At 47.1% G+C, this 26,890-nt stretch overlaps 1 protein-coding gene across 1 annotated transcript in view; it reads right to left on the bottom strand.

Moving 5' to 3' along the window:
• Window positions 1-26,890, bottom strand: part of rgsl1 (regulator of G protein signaling like 1) — a 93,074-nt gene that overhangs the window by 17,466 nt on the left and 48,718 nt on the right. Inside the window, exons 11-14 of the mRNA XM_080196779.1 lie at window positions 15,461-15,568; window positions 9,392-9,497; window positions 8,213-8,406; window positions 5,529-5,658 (exon numbers count right to left, since the gene is read on the bottom strand). Of these exons, the coding sequence (XP_080052905.1) occupies window positions 5,529-5,658; window positions 8,213-8,406; window positions 9,392-9,497; window positions 15,461-15,568 (538 nt within the window). The remainder of the gene's footprint in view (window positions 1-5,528; window positions 5,659-8,212; window positions 8,407-9,391; window positions 9,498-15,460; window positions 15,569-26,890) is intronic.

Raw genomic sequence — 26,890 nt, 5'->3', positions numbered from 1 at the left:
GTTAATACATCTGACAACAATAAATCAAATCAAAACTGGACGGGAAGATCCCAGAATGGAACCTGAACTCAAAAGACTGTAACTATTTTTTAATCAAACCTGGAGGAACAGAGCCACACGGCCAATAATTGGTTTTAATAACAAAAAACGACATTTATTCAACATGAGATTGGATGATATTACAATACTTCTTTATTCCTCCACTATCTTGACTAATACACATTGGCCTGGTGCTCGGGTACAGGATGTCGCAGCTGGGCTGCAGAGGAATCTGGAGTGGGAGGGTGAGAACCCAGTTGTGGTGGTACATGTGGGTGCCAGCGACGTAGGCAAAGTGCGGACTGAGGATCTGGGGAGGGAGTATGAGAAGCTGGGAATGGAATTAAAAAGTAGAACCGACAAGGTGGTCTTCTCTGGGCTACTGCCTGAACCGAGTGCAGACGGGCGTAGGGTTGACAGGATAAAGGAAGTGAATGGGTGGCTCAGAGATTGGTGTGGGAGGAATGGGATCGAATTTATGGGGCATTGGCACCAGTATTGGGGTAGGTGGGACTTGTTCGGGCAGGATGGGGTTGGTCTGAATCGTGCTGGGACCAGAGTGCTGGCGAATCGAGTAAAGAGAACTGTAGACAGGGCTTTAAACTAATTAGGGGGGGGGAGGGTGCGAGGGTAGGTGATGTTAGGAGGTCTACAGTTAAGGATAGGGTACAGGTAAGGGAAGAGGCTGAGGATGTCCCAAGTGGTGGCGTTACGGCAAATAGGGTCCAGAAGAAGGCTGGGATGAAAGCGCTTTATCTGAATGCACGAAGCATTCGGAATAAAGTGGATGAGCTGGTGGCGCAGATCGACACAAATGGATACGATCTGGTGGCCATTACAGAGACGTGGCTGCAAGGTGACAGGGACTGGGAGATGAATGTACAGGGCTATCAAGTGTTTAGGAAGGATAGGCAGGAGGAAAGAGGGGGTGGCGTAGCTCTGCTGATTAAGGACAGCATCAAGGTGGTAGCAAGGGATGATATCGGAGCCAAAGAGCAGAAAGTGGAATCGTTGTGGGTGGAGATTAGGAACAGCAAAGGGAGGAAGACGCTGGTGGGTGTCGTCTATAGGCCCCCGAATAATGATCTGGAGGTGGGGCGGGCTGTTAACGCGCAAATAAGTGCGGCGTGCAGGAATGGGACGGCAGTAGTTATGGGGGATTTCAATCTGCATATTGATTGGTCGACCCATGTTGGACGAGGTGGGCTCGAGGAGGAGTTCTTGGAATGCTGCCGGGATAGTTTCCTGGAACAGTGTGTGTTGGAGCCGACGAGGGAGCGAGCTATCTTGGATCTGGTGCTATGTAATGAGGCGGGTAGAATTAGGGACCTTGAGGTGAAGGATCCTCTTGGAGAGAGTGATCATTGTATGGTGGAGTTTCTGTTGCAGATGGAGGAGGAGAAAGTGGGTTCCCGGACACGCGTCCTTTGTTTGAATAGAGGGGAGTATGGTAGGATGAGAGAAGAATTGGCGAATGTGGACTGGGGGAGTGCGTTGGAAGGTAGGTCTGCTGAGGAGCAGTGGAGGATCTTTAAGGAGATCTTTCTTGGTGCTCAGCAGAAATTTATTCCGATGGTCAAAAAGGACAGTAGGAAGAGAGGTAATAAGCCGTGGATAACGAAGGAGGTGAAGGAAAGTGTTAAATTAAAAGCGGAGGAATTTAGAGTAGCTAAGAGCAGTGGGCGAGAAGAGGATTGGGAAAGGTTTAAATGTCAACAAAGATTGACAAAAAAGTTGATAAAGGAGGGTAGAAGAAGCTATGAAGCTGGGCTAGCACTTAATATAAAAAAGGATAGCAAGAGTTTTTATAAATATATAAAAAGGAAGAGGCTGGCTAGGGTGAACGTTGGTCCCTTAGCGGATGAGAAAGGGGACCTAGTGGTAGGGGATGGGGATATGGCTAAGGTCTTGAATAACTTTTTTGTTTCTGTCTTCACGGAGGAGGACGTGAATAATTTGCCGGGTGTTAGTGATGGAAAGGTGGTAGGACTGGAGGGTCTTAATGACATTACTGTTACTAGAGAGGTGGTGCGCGACAGACTGGAGGGGCTGATTGTGGACAAGTCCCCAGGACCGGATGGAATGCATCCGAGGGTTCTGAAAGAAATGGCGGAGGTGATAGTGGATGCCTTGGTGGTTATTTTCCAGACGTCGCTGGATTCCGGGGAAGTGCCGGAGGATTGGAAAACGGCTAATGTTACGCCGTTGTTTAAGAAGGGTGCCAGGCAAAAGGCGGGGAATTACAGGCCGGTTAGTTTAACGTCTGTGGTAGGTAAAATGTTAGAATCCGTCATTAAGGAGGAAATTGCGAGGCATCTTGAAGGGAATTGCTTGATAGAGCAGACGCAACACGGTTTCATTAAAGGGAAGTCGTGTCTGACAAATTTACTGGAGTTCTATGAGGATGTGTCTAGGGCGGTGGATAGAGGAGAGCCGGTGGATGTGGTCTTTCTGGATTTTCAGAAGGCGTTTGATAAGGTACCTCACAAGAGGTTACTGCAGAAGGTCAGAGGACATGGAGTTGGGGGTAGGGTGTTAGCGTGGATAGAGGATTGGTTGTCAAATAGGAGGCAGAGAGTGGGGGTCAATGGGTGCTATTCGGATTGGCGGTTGGTGACTAGTGGGGTGCCCCAGGGGTCGGTGCTGGGGCCTCAGCTATTTACCATTTATATAGATGATCTGGAGGAGGGAACCGAGTGTAGGGTGTCGAAATTTGCTGATGACACCAAGATTGGGGGAAAGGCAAATTGTGCGGAGGGTGTGGAGAGTCTGCAGAAGGATCTAGATAGGCTGGGCGAATGGGCCAGGAAATGGCAAATGGAATTTAATGTTGGCAAGTGTGAGGTGGTCCACTTTGGTAGGAAGAATGGTAGGAAGGACTATTACTTACGTGGCGAAAAACTGCAGCAGGCGACGGTGCAGAGGGACCTCGGGGTCCTTGTGCATGAGTCGCAAAAACCCAGCCTGCAGGTGCAGCAGGTGGTCAGGAAGGCGAATGGGATGCTGGCCTTCATAGCGAGGGGGATTGAATATAAAAGTAGGGAGGTCTTGCTGCAGCTGTATAGGGCATTGGTGAGGCCGCAGCTGGAGTACTGTGTGCAGTTTTGGGCGCCGCACCTGCGCAAGGATATTTTGGCCTTGGAGGGAGTGCAGAGGAGGTTTACTAGGCTGATACCGGAGTTGAGGGGGTTGAGCTATGAGGAGAGGCTGAATAAACTAGGCTTGTACTCGTTAGAGTTTAGAAGAATGAGGGGAGATCTCATTGAGACGTATAAGATGATGAATGGGATGGATAGGATAGAGGTGGAAAGACTCTTCCCGCTCAAAAAAGACAGTAGGACTAGGGGGCACAGCCTCAAGATAAAGGGGGGGCAGTTCAGAACGGAGTTGAGGAGGAACTTCTTCACTCAAAGGGTGGTGAATCTCTGGAATTCTCTGCCCGTTGAAGTGGTGGAGGCTGCCTCGCTAAATATTTTTAAGAAGCGGGTTGATGGGTTTTTGATAAGAGAGGGGATTAAGGGTTATGGGGAGAGGGCGGGAAAGTGGAACTGAGCCACGACAGATCAGCCATGATCTTATTGAATGGCGGGGCAGGCTCGAAGGGCCAGATGGCCTACTCCTGCTCCTATTTCTTATGTTCTTATGTTCTTATGTTTTAAGGTTAACACAGATGGCAAAGTCCATTTGAAGCTACAATGGTCATATTAGCATAGTGAAAAGTCTGACAACACCAGGTTTTAGTCCAACCTATTTACTTGATAATATACTCACAAGCTTTCGGGTTAGTCCCTTCGTCAGGTGAATGGAGAGTTCTGGCCTCAGACAGAGCATATAAAGCACAGACAGTTTAGAGACAGTTTATATGCTCTGTCTGAGGCCAGAACTCTCCATTCACCTGACGAAGGGACTAACCCGAAAGCTTGTGAGTATATTATCAAATAAATAGGTTGGACTAAAACCTGGTGTTGTCAGACTTTTCACTGTGTTTACGCCAGTCCAACGCCGGCATACCCACATCATATTAGCATACACAGTGTTTGTGGATCTCTCCTCAGAATGTCCCCAGATGATTATTAGAAGAGAGTTCCCAAAATCCACTCCCAAAATATGCTTTAAAATCTTCTTCTCTCGCAACAATCCAGGTTAGGTCATCGAAAAGACCCACTTGGCCAGAGTTTCCACTCCACTTTTCACAGAAATCCATGCCAGGATTTCAGAATAATCTTGTCAGGTTTTCACTGTTAGACCAATTCTGATTCTGATTTCCAGTCAATACTTTATAATTTATTTATAGATGATAATGAAACATTTCAAACTTTAGGATTACTTGTAGAAAACCATTCTCTAGTATCCTCACCAATCTACCTCAGCTTTGGCTGGTGTCCCTGAACAGAATCCTGGTCTATTTCAGCACTGGCTGCCTGAACCATTGTTGGGTTTTTCTTACACTCTCTAAAAGAGCTGGCTCCTCTTCAGCTTCTCCTAGCTGCGAGAGAGTTGTTTACTACTTCATGCTCTGTATCCAAATGCCTGCAACTGCTTTCAGTTGAAACTAAAGAACAAAAGGAAGCTGCCTTCCACTACACAGGGAATCACTCTCTAGTTGCCAAGCAACAATATTTATCTTTCATGCTGAAGCTCTCTCTACCACAATAGTATCTCAGCTCGAGAATAGCCTAGTGCTTCATGTCATTAGTGTGTGCTTAAACTGGACCAGATGCTGGGCAACACAACAGCTCAGTGACTATCACTGTTTGCTGTGCAGACACATGGATTTGGGCCAGTGTCTGTGGGAGTTTGCGCATTCTCCCCGTGCTTGCGTGGGTTTTCTCCGGGTGCTCCGGTTTCCTCCCACGCCCCAAAGATGTGCTCTTAGGCTGATCGGTGGTAATAAATTGTCCCTAAATTAGTTTTCCCTCAATGTGGAATACCATAAGCATAGATAAGGGTCATGGGTGGAGGGGGGACTGGAAAGGTTAAAATGGCGGCACGGGCTCGTTGGGCCGAAGGGCCTGTTTCTCGGGCTGTTTTTGTTCTTTGTTCTTTGGAATTGAAACTAACCCCTACACAACACTTTGATCAGCATGAATTCTAACCACAACTCTCTTCCAAAGACAGAAACATTAAATTAAATCTAACTAAAGCTATAACTTATTTCTAATGTCTATCCCTGCAAATATAAATCCCTGAAATCAGCCTTTGGTTTCCTGACACTGCACTGTAGCAATTCTGTGATTCAGTCAATCCTACGAGGGCTACTTTGTTTGAACAGGTAGATTGGAACGAGGTCCTAAAGAGAGGTTTAGGAATGGATTCCATTCTTGCAGCTCAGCATCTGAAGGCACCAGAAGTTGTCCAACTCCCACCAGATTTTCAATTAGTTGGATTAAGTCGTCTACTTCTACATTGTAACTGCCACAGCTTGCCCTGACCTCTAAATGCTGTCAGCAATTTGCAAGTAATACCAAAGAACTAACTGTAATACTGACCAGTTCTGTTCCATGCAGACTTGAACTTCTGACTGAGCGATTAAGAGCAGGTGCATAGATACTGGAATGTTATTCTTAACATCTTCAACAATCTGTCTAATACTCGGTGCATCACAATCGAATAATTCCTCTATCAATGTGGGGAGAAAGAAGGCATTAGGAAAAAACAAATTAATTAATCTCTGCACCAAGCATTGTCCCCTCCATTCATCCCTTTCCGCAGGAGCCTGGTTCATCCAGACATCAAAGGAGGAATATCTTATCCCTCAGTCACTCAGCACCCAGCAATGGCCAACCACCCAAAGCTCTCCGGGCATCAATGTGGGTGGATTATCACCAGCTGGACATGTACTTCATCTCAGCGGCATAACTTCCAAATGGACCACACACACACACACACACACACACGTGCCCATCTGCACAGATTAAAGTATTTAATCTTTGCAAAGTCAGGCCAACCAAATGTGGCTGTCATGCCACCCAGCCAAAGGACAGCAGAGAAAGAGGAACAAAAATAGACCTCATTTAGAGTCCCTTTCGCTGAAGCCACTGCCCAGTAAAACACTCTTTCTTTATATGTATGTTTATATTTATATATTGTATATAGTCTGACAAATTTATTGGAGTTCTGTGAGGATGTGTCTAGGGCGGTGGATGGAGGAGAGCCGGTAGATGTGGTCTTTCTGGATTTTCAGAAGGCGTTTGGCAACGTACCTCACAAGAGGTTATTGCAGAAGGTAAGGGGGCATGGAGTTGGGGGTAGGGTGTTAGCATGGATAGAGGATTGGTTGTCAAATAGGAGACAGAGAGTGGGGGTCAATGGGTGCTATTCGGATTGGCGGATGGTGACTAGTGGAGTGCCCCAGGGGTCGGTGCTGAGGCCTCAGCTTTTTACCATTTATATAGATGATCTGGAGGAAGGAACCGAGTGTATGGTGTCAAAATTTGCTGATGACACCAAGATTGGTGGAACGGCAAATTGCGCGGAGGGTGTGGAGAGTCTGCAGGAGGATCTAGATAGGCTGGGAGAATGGGCCAGGAACTGGCAAATGGAATTTAATGTTGGCAAGTGCGAGGTGGTCCACTTTGGAAGGAATAATGGTAGGAAGGACTATTAATTACGTGGTGAAAAACTGCAGCAGGTGACGGTGCAGAGGGACCTCGGGGTCCTTGTGCCTGAGTTGCAAAAACCCAGCCTGCAGGTGCAGCAGGTGGTCAGGAAGGCGAATGGGATGCTGGCCTTCATAGCGAGGGGGATTGAATATAAAAGTAGGGAGGTCTTGCTGCAGCTGTACAGGGCACTGGTGAGGCCGCAGCTGGAGTACTGTGTGCAGTTTTGGTCACCACACTTACGCAAGGGTATTTTGGCCTTGGAGGGAGTGCAGAGGAGGTTTACTAGGCTGATACCGGAGTTGAGGAGGTTGAGCTATGAGGAGAGGCTGAATAAACTAGACTTGTACTCGTTGGAGTTTAGAAGAATGAGGGGAGATCTCATTGAGACATATAAGATGATGAATGGGATGGATAGGATAGAGGTGGAGAGACTCTTCCCGCTCAGAAAGGACAGTAGGACTAGGGGGCACAGCCTCAAGATAAAGGGGGGACGGTTTAGAACAGAGTTGAGGAGGAACTTCTTCACTCAAAGGGTGGTGAATCTCTGGAATTCTCTGCCCGTTGAAGTGGTGGAGGCTACCTCGCTAAATATTTTTAAGACACGGGTCGAGGGGTTTTTGATAAGCGAGGGGATTAAGGGTTATGGGGAGAGGGCGGGAATGTGGAACTGAGCCACAACAGATCAACCATGATCTTATTGAATGGCGGGGCAGGCTCGAAGGGCTAGATGGCCTACTCCTGCTCCTATTTCTTATGTTCTTATGTTCTTATATAATATATAAAACCCCAAATCCCTCAATGAGATTCCAGTTTGTAACTCACACTGGGTATCTGTTAGAGGTTTATATATAGAATCTGTTATTCTATATATAAACCACCCAAACCCCTCTGTTAAGTTCCAATTTGTAACTCACTGCAGGTATGTGTTATTCTACAAATATAAACTACCCAAACTCTTCGATTAGATTCCAACCCATAACTCACTCCTGACAGCCTGTTGTTCAACATATAAACCACCCATACCCCTTGATTAGATTCCAGTTTGTAACTCACCCCTGGGTATCTGTTTTTCCGTATATAAACCACCCAAATTCCTTGATTAGATTCCAGTCTATATCTCACTCCCGAGAGCCCATTATTCAATATATAAACTACCCAAACCCTTCGATTAGATTCCAGTTTGTAACTCACTCCTGGGTAGGTGTTTTTCTATACAAAAACCACCCAACACCCCACGATTAGATTCCAGCCTGTAACTCACTCCCAAATCTGTAAGAAATTGAATTAGAGAGTTTAAAACATTTGGAATGAAGTTTTAGAATCATAGAACGAGAGTAAAAGATAGAATTAGAAGGTATGCTAGGCACAGCTTGCAAGAAGTCGCCTCACTCCGGCGCCATCCTTGGGAAAATTTCTGGGTATCTGTTATTCTATATATAAATCACCCACACTCCTCGATTAGATTCCAGTCTGTAACTCACTCTCTGGAGCAATGATCTATAGCCTGCTGGCAAAGTTTAGATGGCCTTAATGCAGATATGGTTGGTTACCTTGGTGACTATTGCACCCACCTGCACTGATGTTTGGATTGAAGAAATTGTTGATTATCCATTTGATGGTGTGATCCCTCTCTTTCTCGCTCTGCAGTTTGTGTAGATCCTCTACACTCTGCCAGAATCGCAGGGGAGCATCTGCCCCATAAGCTTCCAGGAACCTCTGGAAGAAGTGGATTCCCGAAGGATTCGTCAGCACATCCATCAGGCTCCTGCCAAGGCACACGGTAGGTCAAGAGTCAAAGGTTGTTCCAACCCTGGCCCACATCCCAAATCTCGCCAAACCTGTGCTGCCTTCAATAGGTTCAGCCAGTGCCTGGGCCAAGCAAGCAGGTGCATATGAGTTTTGTAAATATTTGGGTCAATTCACAAAGTGGATCAATTCATTGCTTGTGTGAGCCAGTCTGTTGCCACTAAAAAACAAAGTTGCCAATTTACAGTCACTGTTCACTGGGAAGTGGCCAGTCTTACAGACTGTTCTGGGACATCAAACCAAGAACAGGCTGTATCTGAAGGCAAGATGAGCAAACTGTCCTGCTCTGATGATGGGTTTAGTCAGTATTTTGTGTAGTTCATTCATGGGGCATGGGCCAACATTTATTGCCCATCCCTAGTTGCTCTTGTGAAAGTGATGGGGAGTTGCTTCTGGAACTGACGATACAACAGAGCATCTCGCTCCGCCATTTCAGAGGGTGCTTTATAAAACACCCACACTCCTCGATTAGATTCCAGTCTATAACTCACTCCCAGGTATCCGTTATTCAATACATAAACCACCCAAACCCAAATACCACATTGCTGTGGGTATGGAGTCACATGGAGGCCAGACCAGGTAAGGACTGCAGATTTCCTTCCCTAAAGGACACTAATGAACCAGATGAATTCTTTTGACAATCGACAATGGTTTCATGGTCATCAGTACATTCTTAATTCCAGATTTTTTTACTGATTCAAATTTCACCATCTGTTCACCACCACAATAGATGGTGAAATTTGAACCTGGGTCCCCAGAACATTAGCTAAGTTTCTGGATTAATAGTCTAGAGATAATACCATTGCCTCCCTTCTGAGCAAATAGTAGGTGTTGACCACCCCATTGGTACAGCTCAGATTCAGGACAACACCCTACCTGACCCAATGTGAGTTGAACTCAGAGAGTAGAGCCCAGAATCCAGTCCTGCACCAAAGCAGACTTACTTTGGAATCCCTTTAGGTCTGGTCAAGATGTGGTCCCCAACTTTGATGTATTTCATGTTCAGTTTTGCCCACAGTCTGTCTTGTATCGCCTCCTTGTCCAGCAGGCCTGAGAATAAAGGTGACAGAGAATGATAAATCCTTGATGGAACACAAGAAATAGGAACAGGAGTAGTCCATTCAGCCCCTTGAGCCTCCTACCCCAATCAGTACAATCCTCCTCAATTCCACTCTCCAATACTGTACCCATATCCCTATATCGCCTTCAAATCCAAATATCCCAGGCTTGAATTTACTCAACTACCGAGCGCCCACAACGCTCTATGGCTGAGAATTCCAAAGGTTCACAGCACTCTGAGTGAACAAATTCCTCCTCATCTCAGACCTCAATGTCCAACCCCGTCCAAATGGCTGAGGGACTTCACTGGTGCATTCTGGGAGAAGTCAGACCAGCAATATCTACCAGGTGGGAAGTGGAAGATCTGGTGTTAAGGAGCGGTAAGCCTAAAACACTACATCAGTGTTTCCCTCCCACCCCCTCTGACCCAAAAAAAACACCACTGTGAGAAGGTAAAAGTGAAGGTAAGAGTATTATAAATTTTCTCAAATAATTTAATTGGTGCTCAAAATGTCAGTCAGTGGGGCACATGTGAGATCTGGGAGATCTGTGATGTTTTCAGACGACTACATCTGCAGGAAGTGCATCCAATGGACCGCATGGATTGGTTGGAGCAGCAGTTGGATGCACTTAGGAGTATGAAGATGGGGGAAAGCATCATAGACAGGAGCCACCCAAGGTGCAGGCAGATGGATGGGTGACCCCTAGAAGGGAAGTCAGTCAGTGCAGGAATTCCCTGTGGTCATCCCATCTCTAACAAGTATACCATTTTGGATACTCCTGGGGGAAATGGCCTATCAGGGGATAATAACAGCAGCAGCAGCACCACGGCTGGCTCTGTTGTTAAGCAGGGAGGGACAAAGAGGACTAGAGCAACAGCTAATAGAGGGACTCGATAGTTAAGGGTGCAGATCGGTGCTTCTGTGGACGTCAAAGAGACTCCAGGATGGTATGTTGCCTCCTTGGTGCCAGGGTCCAGGATGTCTTCGAACAGACAGGAAGCTTTCTGAAAGGAGAGGGTGAACAGTCAGAGGTTGTGATACATATTGGTACTAACAACACAGGCAGGGAGAGTGATGAAGTCCTGCAGCAGCAGTTTAGGGAGTTAAGTAGAAAGTTAAAAAGCAGGACCTCTAGGGTTGTAATCTCAGGATTACTCTCTGTGCCATGTGCTGGTGAGGCTAGGAATAGGAAGATAGTGCAGCTCAACACATGGCTAAACAGCTGGTGTGGGAGGGAGGGTTTCAGATATCTGGACCATTGGTGTCTCTTCCGGGGCAGATGGGACCTGTACAAGAAGGATGGGTTACATCCAAACAGGAAGAGCATAAATATTCTGGCAGGGAGATTTGCTAGTGTCACACGAGAGGATTTAAACTAGTTTGGCAGGTAGGTGGGAACCAAAGCAAAGGTGGAATAGCTGAAGGGAAAACAGAGAGAGAGGCCAGTAAGACTCAGAAACAGCAGGCAGGGTGGGGTTGCTAATCAAAAAGGACTGAAGTGCATTTATTTCGATGCAAGAAGCATAACAGGTAAGGCAGATGAACTTAAGAGCTTGGATTAGTACTAGGAACTATGATGTTGTTGCCTTAACAGAGACTTGGTTAAGGGAAGGACAGGATTGGCAGCTTAACATTCCAGGATGCAGATGTTTCAGGTGGGATAGAGGGGGGTGTAAAAGGGGTGGGGGAGGTTAAGGAGAATATCACAGCTGTACTCCGGGAGGACACCTCACAAGGCTCATACAGCGAGGTAATATGGGTAGAGTTCAGGAATAGGAAGGATGTAGTCACAATGTTGGGGGTTTATTATAGGCCACCCAACTGTCAGCAGGATATAGAGGAACAGATACGTAGGCAGATTTTGGCAAGGTGTAAAAGTAGCAGGGTTGCTGTGTTGGGAGATTTTAACTTCCTCTATATTGACTGGGACTCACTTAGTGCTAGGGGCATGGATGAGGCAGTGTGTAGATAGTTTGAGGCATGTTGAGATCAAAAAGGAGGAGGTATTGGGGTTCTTGAGAAACATTAAGGTAGACAAGTCCCCAAGGCCTGACAGGATATACCCCAGAAAACTGAGAGAGGCAAGGGAGGAAATTGCTGAGGCCTTAAGAGGAATCTTTATATCCTCACTGGCTACGATGTGGAGATACCGGCATTGGACTGGGGTAAACACAGTAAGAAGTCTCACAACACCAGGTTAAAGTCCAACAGGTTTATTTGGTAGCAAACACCACTAGCTTTCAGGGCCTTGCCCCTTCATCAGGTAAATGGGGAGTTCTGATCACAAACAGGGCATATAAAGGCACACACTCAATTTACAGAATACTGATTAGAATGCGAGTCTTTACAGCTAATCAAGTCTTAAAGGTGCAGACAATGTAAGTGGAGACAGCATTAAGCGCAGGTTAAAGAGGTGTGTATTGTCTCCAGACAGGAGTCTCCAGATAACATCTCACTTACTGACCTGTCTGGAGCCAATACACATCTCTTTAACCTGTGCTTAATGCTATCTCCACTCACATTGTCTGCACCTTTAAGACTTGATTAGCTATAAAGACTCACATTCTAATCAGTATTCTGTAAACTGAGTGTGTGCCTTTATATGCCCTGTTTGTGATCAGAACTCCCCACTCACCCGACGAAGCGGGGGGCAAAGCCACAAAAGCTAGTGGCGTTTGCTACCAAATAAACCTGTTGGACTTTAACTTGATGTTGTGAGACTTCTTATAGAGGAGGTCCCAGAGGATTGGAGAATAGCCAGTGTTGTTCCTTTGTTTAAGAGGGGTAGCAAGAATAATCCAAGTAATTACAGGCTGGTGAGCCTTACATCAAAGATAGGGAAATTATTGGAGAGGATTCTTCAAGACAGGATTTATTCCCACTTGGAAATAAGTAGATGTATTAGTGAGATGCGACATGGCTTTGTGAAGGGGGGCTCATGTCTCACAAACATGATTGAGTTTTTTTGAGGAAGTGACGAAGATGATTGATGAGAGTAGGGCAGTGGATGTTGTCTACATGGACTTCATTAAGGCCTTTGACAAGGTCCCTCATGGCAGACTGGTGCAGAACGTGAAGTCACATGGAATCAGAGGTGAGCTGGCAAGGTGGATTCAAAACTGGCTCGGTCAAAGAAGACAGAGGGTAGCAGTGGAAGGGTACGTTTCTGCATGGAGGGCTGTGACAAGTGGCACTCCTCAGGGATCAGTGTTGGGACCTTTGCTGTTTGTAATATATATATATATATATATATATAAATGATTTGGAGGAAAATGTAACTGGTTTGATTAGTAAATTTGCGGACGACACAAAGGTTGGTGGATTTGCGGACAGAGATAAGGACTGTCAGAGGATACAGCAGGATGTAGATCAGTTGGAGACTTGGGCGGAGAGATGGCAGATGGAGTTTAATCGAGACAAATGTGAGGTAACGCATTTTGGAAAGTCTAATATAGATAGGAAATATACAATAAATGGCAGTACCCTTGATAGGCAAAGGGATCTGGATGTACAGGTACACAGGTCACTGAAAGTGACAATGCAGGTGGAGAAGGTAGTCAAGAAGGCATACGGCATGCTTGCCTTCATTGGCCGGAGTATTGAGTTTAAAAATTGGCAAGTCATACTGCAGCTTTATAGAACTTTAGTTAGGCCACACTTGGAATATAGTATGCAATATTGGTCACCATAGTACCAAAAAGATGTGGAGGCTTTGGAGAGGATACAGATAAGATTTACCAGGATGTTGCCTGGTATGGAGGACATTAACTATGAGGAGAGGTTGGAGAAACTTGGTTTGTTCTCACTGGGATGACGGAGCTTGAGGGGTGACCTGATAGAAGTCTACAAGATTATGAGAGGCATGGACAGAGTGGATAGTCAGAAGCTTTTTCCCAGGGTGGAAGAGTCAATTACTAGGGGACACAGGTTTAAGGTGCAAGGGGCAAGGTTTAAAGGAGATGTACGAGGCAGATTTTTTATACAGAGGATGGTGGATGCCTGGAAATCATTGGTGGGGAGGTAGAGAAAGCAGATACGGTCGTGACTTTTAAGGGGCATCTTGACAAATACATAAATAGGATGGGAATAGAGGGTTATTGTCCCCAGAAGGGTAGGAGGTTTTAGTTAAGTTGAGCAGCATAGTCCGTGCAGGCTTGGTGGGCCGAAGGGTCTGTTCCTCTGCTGCAATTTTCTTTGTTCTTTGTACTTTCAGGCTGTGGCCACAGTTCAAGATTCTCGCCAGGGGAAGTATCATCCCAGCTTCAACCTATCAAACCCTGTAATGATTTGAAGGAAAGATTTGTGCAATCAAATTGGAGAGATGTGGTTCGAATACTGATCAGACATGGCCTCACTGAATGATAGAAGAGGCTCATGGGGCAGAATGGCCTCCTGTCATTCCAATGAGAAACAGGAGTGGCTTCCCCAGGTTTTCAACAGGGGGATTGCCTTGAGTTGGACAATTCAGGCAGAATACTATCCCTTTGTGGGGATTTAGCGCCCAATCTGCACCCTCCCCCACACCCCTCCTGATACAGACCAAGATCTTATAGCAGCACAGCCCCCTCCAGTAAACCGAGTGTGAGCCCAAGTCCAGATGGGCTGTTAGGATACAGAAGGTCCATCTGTCAGCATCTCACTGTCTGATGCCCGCTCATGCTCACTGTTGGTCAGCCTGCATGTCCATCCCTGTGTAGATCCCACCACCCACATTCCTTAGTAGGGCCATTAGTCGCCCTACGCCTCTTTCTTCAGGGTGTCCTGCCTCCACAGAGGATAGTACGTTCTTCATCACCCGATTAGCTGCTTGGGAAATAGCCAAGCAGCCTTTTTTCTCCCCACACATTGTCCCCAGCCCTGCCCCCTGCTCACATTGGTGTGGCTTCCTGTTCCTGGGAAATGTTTGAATGGGTGCAGGTTGGAAGTGGAACATGTGCTGACCTGATACATCCATCAAGGGGCAACGCCCCAGCCAGCTCCCTCCTGCTCCAGGTTCATCAACTGCTCACTGAATTAGACCTGGTTCCTACTGAACACGAGATTCACAAAGGACGCATTGGGATAAGGGCAATTATCAGCCCTACGGTCTGGGCTGTAAAGTGGAAAGGCAACAGCTTATAAAGGTCTGCAGCAGCAACTTAAAGAAGAGGTATGTGTAGCAACAGAGGTTCAGGAAGAACCAGTTCTGTGGGGCAGCAGACAAAGTGTGGGGAGACTGCGGAACAGCCTAGCACACACCATGCTTGATAAGCTTTTCAGTTGACCTCACTGCACCAAACAAGGTTTTTGGTGTTTGGCAGTATCCCTTGTTGAAATGACAAATCACACCTATTAGAAGCCCAACATTCTTACAACGAAATCTCGAACCCCAAAAGAATTCTAACCATCCAAGACTTTGTCCAAAGTGTCTGCGCCCAATTTTAACCCAGGTAGAAATGTCATGAAAGCAGCTCAAGATCAAGTAGGTGCCCTGGATTCTGCAGATAAGGACAGCGCAGGCCCTGGCTAGAATGGAAACGATTAGGTGATTACCCCATCGCTCATCCAGAGGGACAATCATACATGAGGAGGAATGCTTTCACAGGTACCGTTTGTCTTCTGTAACTATCCTTCACTTACAATATTTTGCTGGAAATCTCATCCTGCTTTTATCAGGAATCTTTCCTGTAGTTTCAATCATGTTTGCTGTGGTTCGTACAGACTCTATTTAACCAGACTCTGTTTGCTGCAGCCACTGTTTAAATAGACTCTGTAGACTGTTTGCTGCAATTAAGCTATAAATATTGACTGATACAGGGGAGTTAACAGAAACTATGATCAGAAGTGTTGATTGCTGAAAAAGGGAAATGGCTGAGTAAAAAGAAGAGGAGGGATCACAGGAACAGAAGAATTGTCAGCCAGCAGAGATACTGGTCAATTAGTTGATGAAAATAGTGACTGCCCCATACATACCCAAAAGGATAAGTTTCTTGTAGTATTGCATGAAATACTTGCTCATCTCCATGATCGCCAGTTTTGGAAACTTCAGTGCCAATTCCTCAAAGGACCAGGCATTGATATCTGTGGTGTGGGTCAGGGTCAGAGAGAGAAAACAAGAAGACATTAGGTTAATGACCCATTTCTATTAAACACTGAACTCAGGGCCTGGGTTGGTCAGACAATTCCTTGGGCCTATTCCTCTCCATTCAGTCAGACCACAGCTGATCTGTGCCTCACTCCGTGACCATCTTTGACATGGAAAATCTCAAAGAAATTCTCCCATTTCCCACAGCCCATTGGAGCAAAGCAACGGGGACCGGGACTCCGGATTGGGATTGGGAGCAGAAGAGAGGACTCCGAATTGGGAGCCGGGACTCTGGACAGGAAGCAAGGATTTCAGGCTAGGACCAGGAGCAGGGACTCTGGGCAACGATGGGGAGCAGGGACTCCGGGTGGCAATGGGATGCCAATGATATCCCTCTGAATGAGTCTGTTAACAGCCTGAGGATCTCACAGACGCTAGAGAACATGTTAGCCCAGCTTGTCCACATTTAACTGTCCATAAAGCCTTGCCACCCTCTCCCCTCACAGCTCTCCTGATCTCTGAAACAACTTACAAATTTGGATCAGGTTTTTACATAACAATTACGAGGCCTAGGCTGTTTGCTCAGTTATCCAGTTTAGTGTGTCCGAATGAAGCCAAATGTTATTCTGAAACTTATAATGATTAACATTCCTGATTCCTGTTCTTGATCCTGTATGTGGTGCTGCGGCAGAGAATTAGCAACCTGCAGATCCAGGCTTAACAACTCCAAGTCCCAGACAGAGAAGATGGAGCAGAGACTTATCCTTACCTGCCTTACCCCTGTAGCAAAACCTGCTGGAATTTAGTTCATTCATAAGAAACATAAGAACATAAGAAATAGGAGCAGGAGTAGGCCATCTAGCCCTTCGAGCCTGCCCCGCCATTCAATAAGATCATGGCTGATCTGTCGTGGCTCAGTTCCACTTTCCCGCCCTCTCCCCATAACCCTTAATCCCTTCTCTTATCAAAAACCCATCAACCCGCTTCTTAAAAATATTTAGCGAGGCAGCCTCCACCACTTCAACGGGCAGAGAATTCCAGAGATTCACCACCCTTTGAGTGAAGAAGTTCCTCCTCAACTCCGTTCTAAACCGCCTCCCCTTTATCTTGAGGCTGTGCCCCCTAGTTCTACTGTCTTTTTTGAGCGGGAAGAGTCTCTCCACCTCTATCCTATCCATCCCATTCATCATCTTATACGTCTCAATGAGATCTCCCCTCATTCTTCTAAACTCTAACGAGTACAAGCCTAGTTTATTCAGCCTCTCCTCATAGCTCAATCCCCTCAACTCCGGTATCAGCCTAGTAAACCTCCTCTGCACTCCCTCCAGGGCCAAAATATCCTTGCGCAGGTGCGGCGCCCAAAACTGCACACAGTACTCCAGCTGCGGCCTCACCAATGCCCTATACAGCTGCAGCAAGACCTCCCTACTTTTATATTCAATCCCCCTCGCTATGAAGGCCAGCATCCCATTCGCCTTCCTGACCACCTGCTGCACCTGCAAGCTGGGTTTTTGCGACTCATGCACAAGGACCCCGAGGTCCCTCTGCACCGTCGCCTGCTGCAGTTTTTCGCCACGTAAGTAATAGTCCTTCCTACCATTCTTCCTACCAAAGTGGACCACCTCACACTTGCCAACATTAAATTCCATTTGCCATTTCCTGGCCCATTCACCCAGCCTATCTAGATCCTTCTGCAGACTCTCCACACCCTCCGCACAATTTGCCGTTCCCCCAATCTTGGTGTCATCAGCAAATTTCGACACCCTGCACTCGGTTCCCTCCTCCAGATCATCTATATAAATGGTAAATAGCTGAGGCCCCAGCACCGACCCCTGGGGCACCCCACTAGTCACCATCCGCCAATCCGAATTGCACCCATTGACCCCCACTCTCTGCCTCCTATTTGACAACCAATCCTCTATCCACGCTAACACCCTACCCCCAACTCCATGTCCCCTGACCTTTTGCAATAACCTCTTGTGAGGTACCTTGTCAAACGCCTTCTGAAAATCCAGAAAGACCACATCCACCGGCTCTCCTCTATCCACTGCCCTAGACACATCCTCATAGAACTCCAGTAAATTTGTCAGACACGACTTCCCTTTAATGAAACCGTGTTGCGTCCGCCCTATCAAGCAATTCCCTTCAAGATGCCTCGCAATTTCCTGCTTAATGATGGATTCTAACATTTTACCTACCACAGACGTTAAACTAACCGGCCTATAATTCCCCGCCTTTTGCCTGGCACCCTTCTTAAACAACGGCGTAACATTAGCCGTTTTCCAATCTTCCGGCACTTCCCCAGAATCCAGCGACGTCTGGAAAATAACCACCAAGGCATCCACTATCACCTCCGCCATTTCTTTCAGAACCCTCGGATGCATTCCATCCGGTCCTGGGGACTTGTCCACAATCAGCCCCTCCAGTCTGTCGAGCACCACCTCTCTAGTAACAGTAATGTCATTAAGACCCTCCATTCCTACCACCTTTCCATCGCTAACACCCGGCAAATTATTCACGTCCTCCTCCGTGAAGACAGAAACAAAAAAGTTATTCAAGACCTTCGCCATATCCCCATCCCCTACCACTAGCTCCCCTTTCTCATCCTCTAAAGGACCAACGTTCACCCTAGCCAGCCTCTTCCTTTTTATATATTTATAAAAACTCTTGCTATCCTTTTTTATATTAAGTGCTAGCCCAGCCTCATAGCTTCTCCTACCCTCCTTTATCAACTTCTTTGTCAATCTTTGTTGACATTTAAACCTTTCCCAATCCTCTTCTCGCCCACTGCTCTTAGCTACTCTAAATTCCTCCGCTTTTAATTTAACACTTTCCTTCACCTCCTTCGTTATCCACGGCTTATTACCTCTCTTCCTACTGTCCTTTTTAACCATCGGAATAAATTTCTGCTGAGCACCAAGAAAGATCTCCTTAAAGATCCTCCACTGCTCCTCAGCAGACCTACCTTCCAACACATTCCCCCAGTCCACATTCGCCAATTCTTCTCTCATCCTACCATACTCCCCTCTATTCAAACAAAGGACGCGCGTCCGGGAACCCACTTTCTCCTCCTCCATCTGCACCAGAAACTCCACCATACAATGATCACTCTCTCCAAGAGGATCCTTCACCGCAAGGTCCCTAATTCTACCCGCCTCATTACATAGCACCAGATCCAAGATAGCTTGCTCCCTCGTCGGCTCCAACACACACTGTTCAAGGAAATTATCCCGGCAGCATTCCAAGAACTCCTCCTCGAGCCCACCTCGTCCAACATGGGTCGACCAATCAATATGCAGATTGAAATCTCCCATAACTACTGCCGTCCAATTCCTGCACGCCGCACTTATTTGCGTGTTAACAGCCCGCCCCACCTCCAGATCATTATTCGGGGGCCTATAGACGACACCCACCAGCGTCTTCCTCCCTTTGCTGTTCCTAATCTCCACCCACAACGATTCCACGTTCTGCTCTTTGGCTCCGATATCATCCCTTGCTACCACCTTGATACTATCCTTAATCAGCAGAGCTACGCCACCCCCTCTTTCCTCCTGCCTATCCTTCCTAAACACTTGATAGCCCTGTACATTCATCTCCCAGTCCCTGTCACCTTGCAGCCACGTCTCTGTAATGGCCACCAGATCGTATCCATTTGTGTCGATCTGCGCCACCAGCTCATCCACTTTATTCCGAATGCTTCGTGCATTCAGATAAAGCGCTTTCATCCCAGCCTTCACCTGGACCCTATTTGCCGTAACGCCACCAATTGGGACATCTTCGGCCTCTTCCCTTACCTGTACCCTATCCTTAACTTTAGACCTCGTAGCGTCACCTACCCTCGCACCCTCCCCCCCCCTAATTAGTTTAAAGCCCTGTCTACAGTCCTCTTTACTCGATTCGCCAACACTCTGGTCCCAGCACGATTAAGACCAACCCCATCCCGCCCGAACAAGTCCCACCTACCCCAATACTGGTGCCAATGCCCCATAAATTCGAACCCATTCCTCCCACACCAATCCCTGAGCCACCCATTCACTTCCTTTATCCTGTCAACCCTATGCCCATCTGCACTCAGTTCAGGCAGTAGCCCAGAGACGACCACCTTGTCGGTTCTACTTTTTAATTCCATTCCCAGCTTCTCATACTCCCTCCGCAGATCCTCAGTCCGCACTTTGCCTACGTCGCCGGCACCCACATGTACTACAACGACCGGGTTCTCACCCTCCCACTCCAGGTTCCTCTGCAGCCCAGCTGTGACATCCTGTACCCGAGCACCAGGCAGACAACACACCCTTCTGTGCACTTTGTCATTGTGACAAAGGACAGTGTCAATACTCTTCACCCCACTATCTCCAATCACTACTACGTTCCTTTTCCCCTTCTCTTTGCCTATGTCCTGCTGCATCACTGTACCGTGTGCAGTTTGCTCACCAACCTCACCTGCCTCGTCCTCTTCCAGACTGGAAGCAAGAACCTCAAACCTGTTATGCAGATTAAGAGGCTGAGGCCTCCGCTCCTCACCCCCCTTCCTCCTCCTCCCAGCAGCCCCCTTTTGTCCCTGACCCTTAGATTTAGCCAGTCTAGGGGCACCCTCTCTCCCCTTGATGAGCCTCAGTGTCTGTAGCTCAGAGGCCAGCTCATCCACCTTGAGCTGGAGCTCCTCCAGCAACCTGCACTTACTGCAGACATGGTCACTGGGAAGGACCCTGGGGTCTGCCAGTTCCCACATCATACACAAACCACACATCACATGCCCCTCCATTATTCACTGTAATTTTTTATGGGAAAAAAAATTTTTTTTCCTTGTTTCTTGCTGTAGTAGTTTTGAAAAAATTTTTTTCCTTGTTTTTTTTCAAACAAACTCACCTGGCCTTTTTTCCCTCCAGCCCTTTTTGATATTAAGCCCTATTAACTCACTCTGCTTCCCCCTCACTCCGCTGCCCGCTCAGACGCTGCCCGCTGTCTACACCAGGCCTCCTTTTAAACCTGGCGCTGATTTAAAGCAGGCTGGTCCACAAATGCCTTTTCACCACACCCTCAGAATTCTTAAAGCAGTAAATACAATAAATAAATGCTTTAAACAGTTCTACAAAGAGTAAAGTGCTTTAAACTTATTTTAAACAGGTTTTGAACAGGTAAAATCTTAGCTCTGTCTCTCTCTCTCTCTCAGCTCCAGCAAACAATGGAAGGCTTCACCGTGTGGCCCCTTGATAATTAAGCAGGCTGGTCCACAAATGCCTTTTCACCACACCCTCAGAATTCTTAAAGCAGTAAATACAATAAATAAATGCTTTAAACAGTTCTACAAAGAGTAAAGTGCTTTATCCGGAATTAAAAGCTCTTTTCAGTAACGGTGACCATTGTCATCCGGAATTAAAAGCTCTTTTCAGTAACGGTGACCATTGTGGATTATTGTAAAAACCCATCTGGTTCACTAATGTTCTTTAGGGAAGGAAATCGGCCATCCTTACCTGGTCTGGCCTACATGTGACTCCAGACCCACAGCAACGTGACTCGACTATTAAATGCCCTCTCAGGAACAATTAAGGATGGGTAACAAATGTTGGCCCAGCCAGTGATATCCACACCCCATGAAAGAACAATCGAAAAATTCACTCATCTGACAGAATCTGCTCGGTCCAGTTCACACTCATACACAGATATAAACACACATATACCTTTATACACGTACACATGTTTCAGGAGCTCTCACTCCTGCAAATGTGTCACTTGCCTCAGGTTACCTCAGGAACTGAACAATCTGAGAGTGATGAATTGAACACAAACTGGTTGGGCCTCGGGGAGCTGTGGGTACTGGCGGGCCGCAGTGGGCACTGGCGGGAGCAATGGGCACTCACTGGGTCTCAGTGGGAGCAGTATATAAACTATAAAACCCCACCCGCCTGGTGTGTCTGCTGCAATAACTAATGCCAGCTGTGCTCAGTCATTGCACAGTATATATAAATCGTGGGTTTGTTGGTGCGGGATCTGGTATCTTGGTGCCTGTTGAAAGGGTGTACTTGTCGTTGCTGCATCTGTGTCGCTGGATCACAACCACATGTCTCTGGGTTTTTCAAAGGACCTGTTTCCATGCTGTATTGCTCTATGACACTATGGTATATGTGGTCTAGCCAATGTCCAGTGACGTCACTGAAGCCCAGCCATTGTACACTCTCCAAGTTCAGACAGTGCCCACTGCTCCCACTGTGACCTAGCCAGTGCCCATTGCTCCACTGCAGTTTAGCCAATACCCATTGCTCCCACTGCGGCCTAGCCAGTGCCCAGTGTTCCCACTGTGCCGTTGCCAGTGCCCACTGCTCCCACTGCAGCCTTGCCAGTGCCCCCTGCAGCCTTGCCAGTGCTCACTGCTTCCCCTGCAGCCTACCCAATGCCCACTGCTCCCCCTGCGGCCTACCCAATGCCCACTGCTCCCCCTGCGGCCTAGTCAGTGGCCACTGCTCCCCATGTGGCCTAGCCAGTGTCCACTGCTCCCAGTCTGTAGAAATTTTCCTAGCTAAATAGTGCAGCATCTACCATACAGTACGGAGCTGGATTCGGAAAATGCTTCATTAAAGTCACTGAAAGGCACTCGATGCCTCTGTAAAAACAAAGCAAATCTTCTGGATTCTGACCCCTGCCTTCCAAAAGGGCAAATGTGTACTTCAAATTAAAGACAGAGACTAATGTCTGTGATCAGACTAAAGCTTTCAGATTCAGGCTTCCTTAAGGTCTAGATTTGAGTGTGGGTTCAGGTCACAAGGCTGCTCTTTCACACAGCAGAATAGTCAGTGTGAGGATCAAACAGACTTCCTCAGAATTCACAGCTGCTTATTCAGACTCTCAACTAAAGCTATCACCGGGAATCTAGGAATGTTTCTCCTTGACAAAACCACCAAGAAATTTCAGCAAATTGGAACTGCTGGCCAATTTGCATTGCAGGGTTGACCAGAGCTCGGTAGGCTACCTCCACAAGGAGCTGCCACTGAGACACTGGAGTTTCTGGACACATTGACAGTCAAGCTACCTCAGCCTCGGATCAAGGAACACTCTCGAGACACAATGTAAAGGGAAGGCACCTTGTGTTTATTGAACTGTTTGTTCCAGGAGCAAAACCGTTCAGCCAGCCTTGTTGTCGAATCAGGTGACACGTCAAAACATAGCCACTGAGTCCCCGGTCACTGGGACTGGACTTCCTGTTTCCCTCTCATTGCTTGCTAAGTGGAGGCTGTGTTCCTATCAAAATAAATCATTAAAATGGCTTCAATGTCTCGTGGCTACTGCACTATCCTTGCTAGTTTTGTACCTATTGTTCTTTTAGCTAACTCCATTATAGAATCTGCACAGTGCAGATGTAGGCCATTCGGCCCATCAAGTCTGCATTGAGTCTTCAAAAGTCCAACCTCTCTGCCTTATTCCCAAAACTCTGTGCATTTCCCATGGCTAATCCACCTAACCTCCTCATTTTGGATCACTAAGGGACAATTTAGTTTGTGTAATCTACCTAAAAACATGGCTGGCAGTGCAGTGACCTTTATTGTAGAATCCTTATAGTGTGGAAGGGGGCCATTTGGCCCATGAAGTCTGCACAGACTCTCCAACACAGCATTCTACCCAGGCCCTAATTCCACAGCTTTATATATCTACTCCACGAAGGGACAACTTAGTATGGCCAATGCACCTGACCTGAACATTTTTGGACTGTGAGAGGAAACCAGATCACCTGGAGGAAACCCATGCAGACACGGGGAGAATGTGTAATCTCCACACAGACAGTGACCAAAACCAGAATTGAACCTGGGTCCCTGAGCAGTGCTAACCAGTGTGCCACCTGTGTACTGTGAGGAAGTGGGTAACACTCTCATCTTGGAATTAGGTCACAGGTTCAAGCGTCACCCTAAAGGATTAAGCACATAAGTCCAGGCTGACCTCCCCCCTTGCCTCTCCCGCAGTACTGGAACAGTGCTGTATTGTTGGGGTACTGAATTTTCAGCCTAGATTTGACCTACCTCCCCAGCCAGATGCAACACAACCTGGAGGTCTATCAGAAGGCGAGCTGGGAGCGTTCGTAGAGGGTCCCAGAAAATATTCATCCCCAGCCAACATCACTGACAGATTATCAGGCTGTAATCCCAGTGTTGTTTGTGGGATCTTGCTGCACCTGAACTGGCTGCCACTCTTTCTGCATCACAGCAGTGACGAGACTTCCAAAACACTTTGGCCAGGATTTTCCAACACCGGGATTGTCCTCTCCCCCTGAAATTCAATGGATTTTAGGCTGGGTCACTGAATCCCCTGAGGAGGTGGTGGGGAGCTCTCACCATGGCAGAAGCAGAAAATCCTGCACGAACTGTGCAACACATTAAGCGGTTTTGAGGTACAGAAGGAATAATGCATATCCTCCTTCTGGTCGCTTGCAAATACACTATAAAGGCAGCACTTCAACAGGAACATACTTCACTGTACCCCACACAAAGTGCTAATGAGCTTAAAATATGCCCAAAGACCGAGTTAAGAAGAAGAAACCCTTAGACACTCTAAGGTCCGTCAGCTCAAAATGTGTATCAGGCATCAACTCCTTACAAAGCAGAGAAGCTCCAGGCCAAGTTCAATGACTCCATTACTGGGGAACAATTCTCCCAGCATATCTCAGGTTGGGAAAGCATAACTCACACAACGTGAGGATGTGACCAACTGAATAGAGCATGATAGGCCCTCGGTGCATAGTTTCTTAAAGTTTTCTTTATTTATTAGTGTCACAAGTAGGCTAGTGTTAAATTAAAAGCGGAGGAATTTAGAGTAGCTAAGAGTAGTGGGCGAGAAGAGGATTGGGAAAGGTTTAAATGTCAACAAAGATTGACAAAGAAGTTGATAAAGGAGGGTAGGAGAAGCTATGAGGCTGGGCTAGCACTTAATATAAAAAAGGATAGCAAGAGTTTTTATAAATATATAAAAAGGAAGAGGCTGGCTAGGGTGAACGTTGGTCCTTTAGAGGATGAGAAAGGGGAGCTAGTGGTAGGGGATGGGGATATGGCTAAGGTCTTGAATAACTTTTTTGTTTCTGTCTTCACGGAGGAGGACGTGAATAATTTGCCGGGTGTTAGCGATGGAAAGGTGGTAGGAATGGAGGGTCTTAATGACATTACTGTTACTAGAGAGGTGGTGCTCGACAGACTGGAGGGGCTGATTGTGGACAAGTCCCCAGGACCGGATGGAATGCATCCGAGGGTTCTGAAAGAAATGGCGGAGGTGATAGTGGATGCCTTGGTGGTTATTTTCCAGACGTCGCTGGATTCCGGGGAAGTGCCGGAAGATTGGAAAACGGCTAATGTTACGCCGTTGTTTAAGAAGGGTGCCAGGCAAAAGGCGGGGAATTATAGGCCGGTTAGTTTAACGTCTGTGGTAGGTAAAATGTTAGAATCCGTCATTAAGCAGGAAATTGCGAGGCATCTTGAAGGGAATTGCTTGATAGGGCGGATGCAACACGGTTTCATTAAAGGGAAGTCGTGTCTGACAAATTTACTGGAGTTCTATGAGGATGTGTCTAGGGCAGTGGATAGAGGAGAGCCGGTGGATGTGGTCTTTCTGGATTTTCAGAAGGCGTTTGACAAGGTACCTCACAAGAGGTTATTGCAGAAGGTCAGGGGACATGGAGTTGGGGGTAGGGTGTTAGCGTGGATAGAGGATTGGTTGTCAAATAGGAGGCAGAGAGTGGGGGTCAATGGGTGCTATTCGGATTGGCGGTTGGTGACTAGTGGGGTGCCCCAGGGGTCGGTGCTGGGGCCTCAGCTATTTACCATTTATATAGATGATCTGGAGGAGGGAACCGAGTGCAGGGTGTCGAAATTTGCTGATGACACCAAGATTGGGGGAAAGGCAAATTGTGCGGAGGGTGTGGAGAGTCTGCAGAAGGATCTAGATAGGCTGGGCGAATGGGCCAGGAAATGGCAAATGGAATTTAATGTTGGCAAGTGTGAGGTGGTCCACTTTGGTAGGATGAATGGTAGGAAGGACTATTACTTACGTGGCGAAAAACTGCAGCAGGCAACGGTGCAGAGGGACCTCGGGGTCCTTGTGCATGAGTCGCAAAAACCCAGCTTGCAGGTGCAGCAGGTGGTCAGGAAGGCGAATGGGATGCTGGCCTTCATAGCGAGGGGGATTGAATATAAAAGTAGGGAGGTCTTGCTGCAGCTGTATAGGGCATTGGTGAGGCCGCAGCTGGAGTACTGTGTGCAGTTTTGGGCGCCGCACCTGCGCAAGGATATTTTGGCCCTGGAGGGAGTGCAGAGGAGGTTTACTAGGCTGATACCGGAGTTGAGGGGATTGAGCTATGAGGAGAGGCTGAATAAACTAGGCTTGTACTCGTTAGAGTTTAGAAGAATGAGGGGAGATCTCATTGAGACGTATAAGATGATGAATGGGATGGATAGGATAGAGGTGGAGAGACTCTTCCCGCTCAAAAAAGACAGTAGGACTAGGGGGCACAGCCTCAAGATAAAGGGGAGGCGGTTTAGAACGGAGTTGAGGAGGAACTTCTTCACTCAAAGGGTGGTGAATCTCTGGAATTCTCTGCCCGTTGAAGTGGTGGAGGCTGCCTCGCTAAATATTTTTAAGAAGCGGGTTGATGGGTTCTTGATAAGAGAGGGGATTAAGGGTTATGGGGAGAGGGCGGGAAGGTGGAACTGAGCCACAACAGATCAGCCATGATCTTATTGAATGGCGGGGCAGGCTCGAAGGGCTAGATGGCCTACTCCTGCTCCTATTTCTTATGTTCTTATGTTCTTATGTTCTTATATTAACACTGCAATGAAGTTACTGTGAAAATCCCTTAATCGTTACACTCCTGTTCGGGTTCACCTAGGGAGAATTTGGCATGGCCAATGCACCTAACCAGCATATCTTTTGGACTATAGGAGGAAATCAGAGCACCCGGAGGAAACCCATGCAGACACGGGGAAAGCATGCAGACGCTGCACAGACAGTGACCCAAGCCAGGAATCGAACCCAGGTCTCTGGCGTTGTGAGGCAGCAGTGCTAACCACCGTGCTGCCCTTAGAGAGTTTCTCAGCTTCACATCCAGTCTGATGATGCCAACACTGGGATCACCCAACAACTTCATCACAATTCCAACACTAGGAAAATAAATCCAAAATGTGTTTCCAATATTCCGACATTGGGATTATCAGATTGTATTTCCAGCATTTCAACATTGAGCAAATCCAAAATACCCTCTAATATTCCAAAACTGGGAATATCCAAAGCCTGTTTCTACTATTCAACATTGGGAATTTCCAAAGCATCCTTTTATAATATCCATACTT

The sequence above is a fragment of the Carcharhinus amblyrhynchos genome, chromosome 9, assembly GCF_965287045.1.
Source record: "Carcharhinus amblyrhynchos chromosome 9, sCarAmb.v2.hapA, whole genome shotgun sequence".
NCBI classification, from domain to species: Eukaryota; Metazoa; Chordata; class Chondrichthyes; order Carcharhiniformes; family Carcharhinidae; genus Carcharhinus; species Carcharhinus amblyrhynchos.
This window is presented reverse-complemented; position numbering and strand designations above follow the sequence as displayed.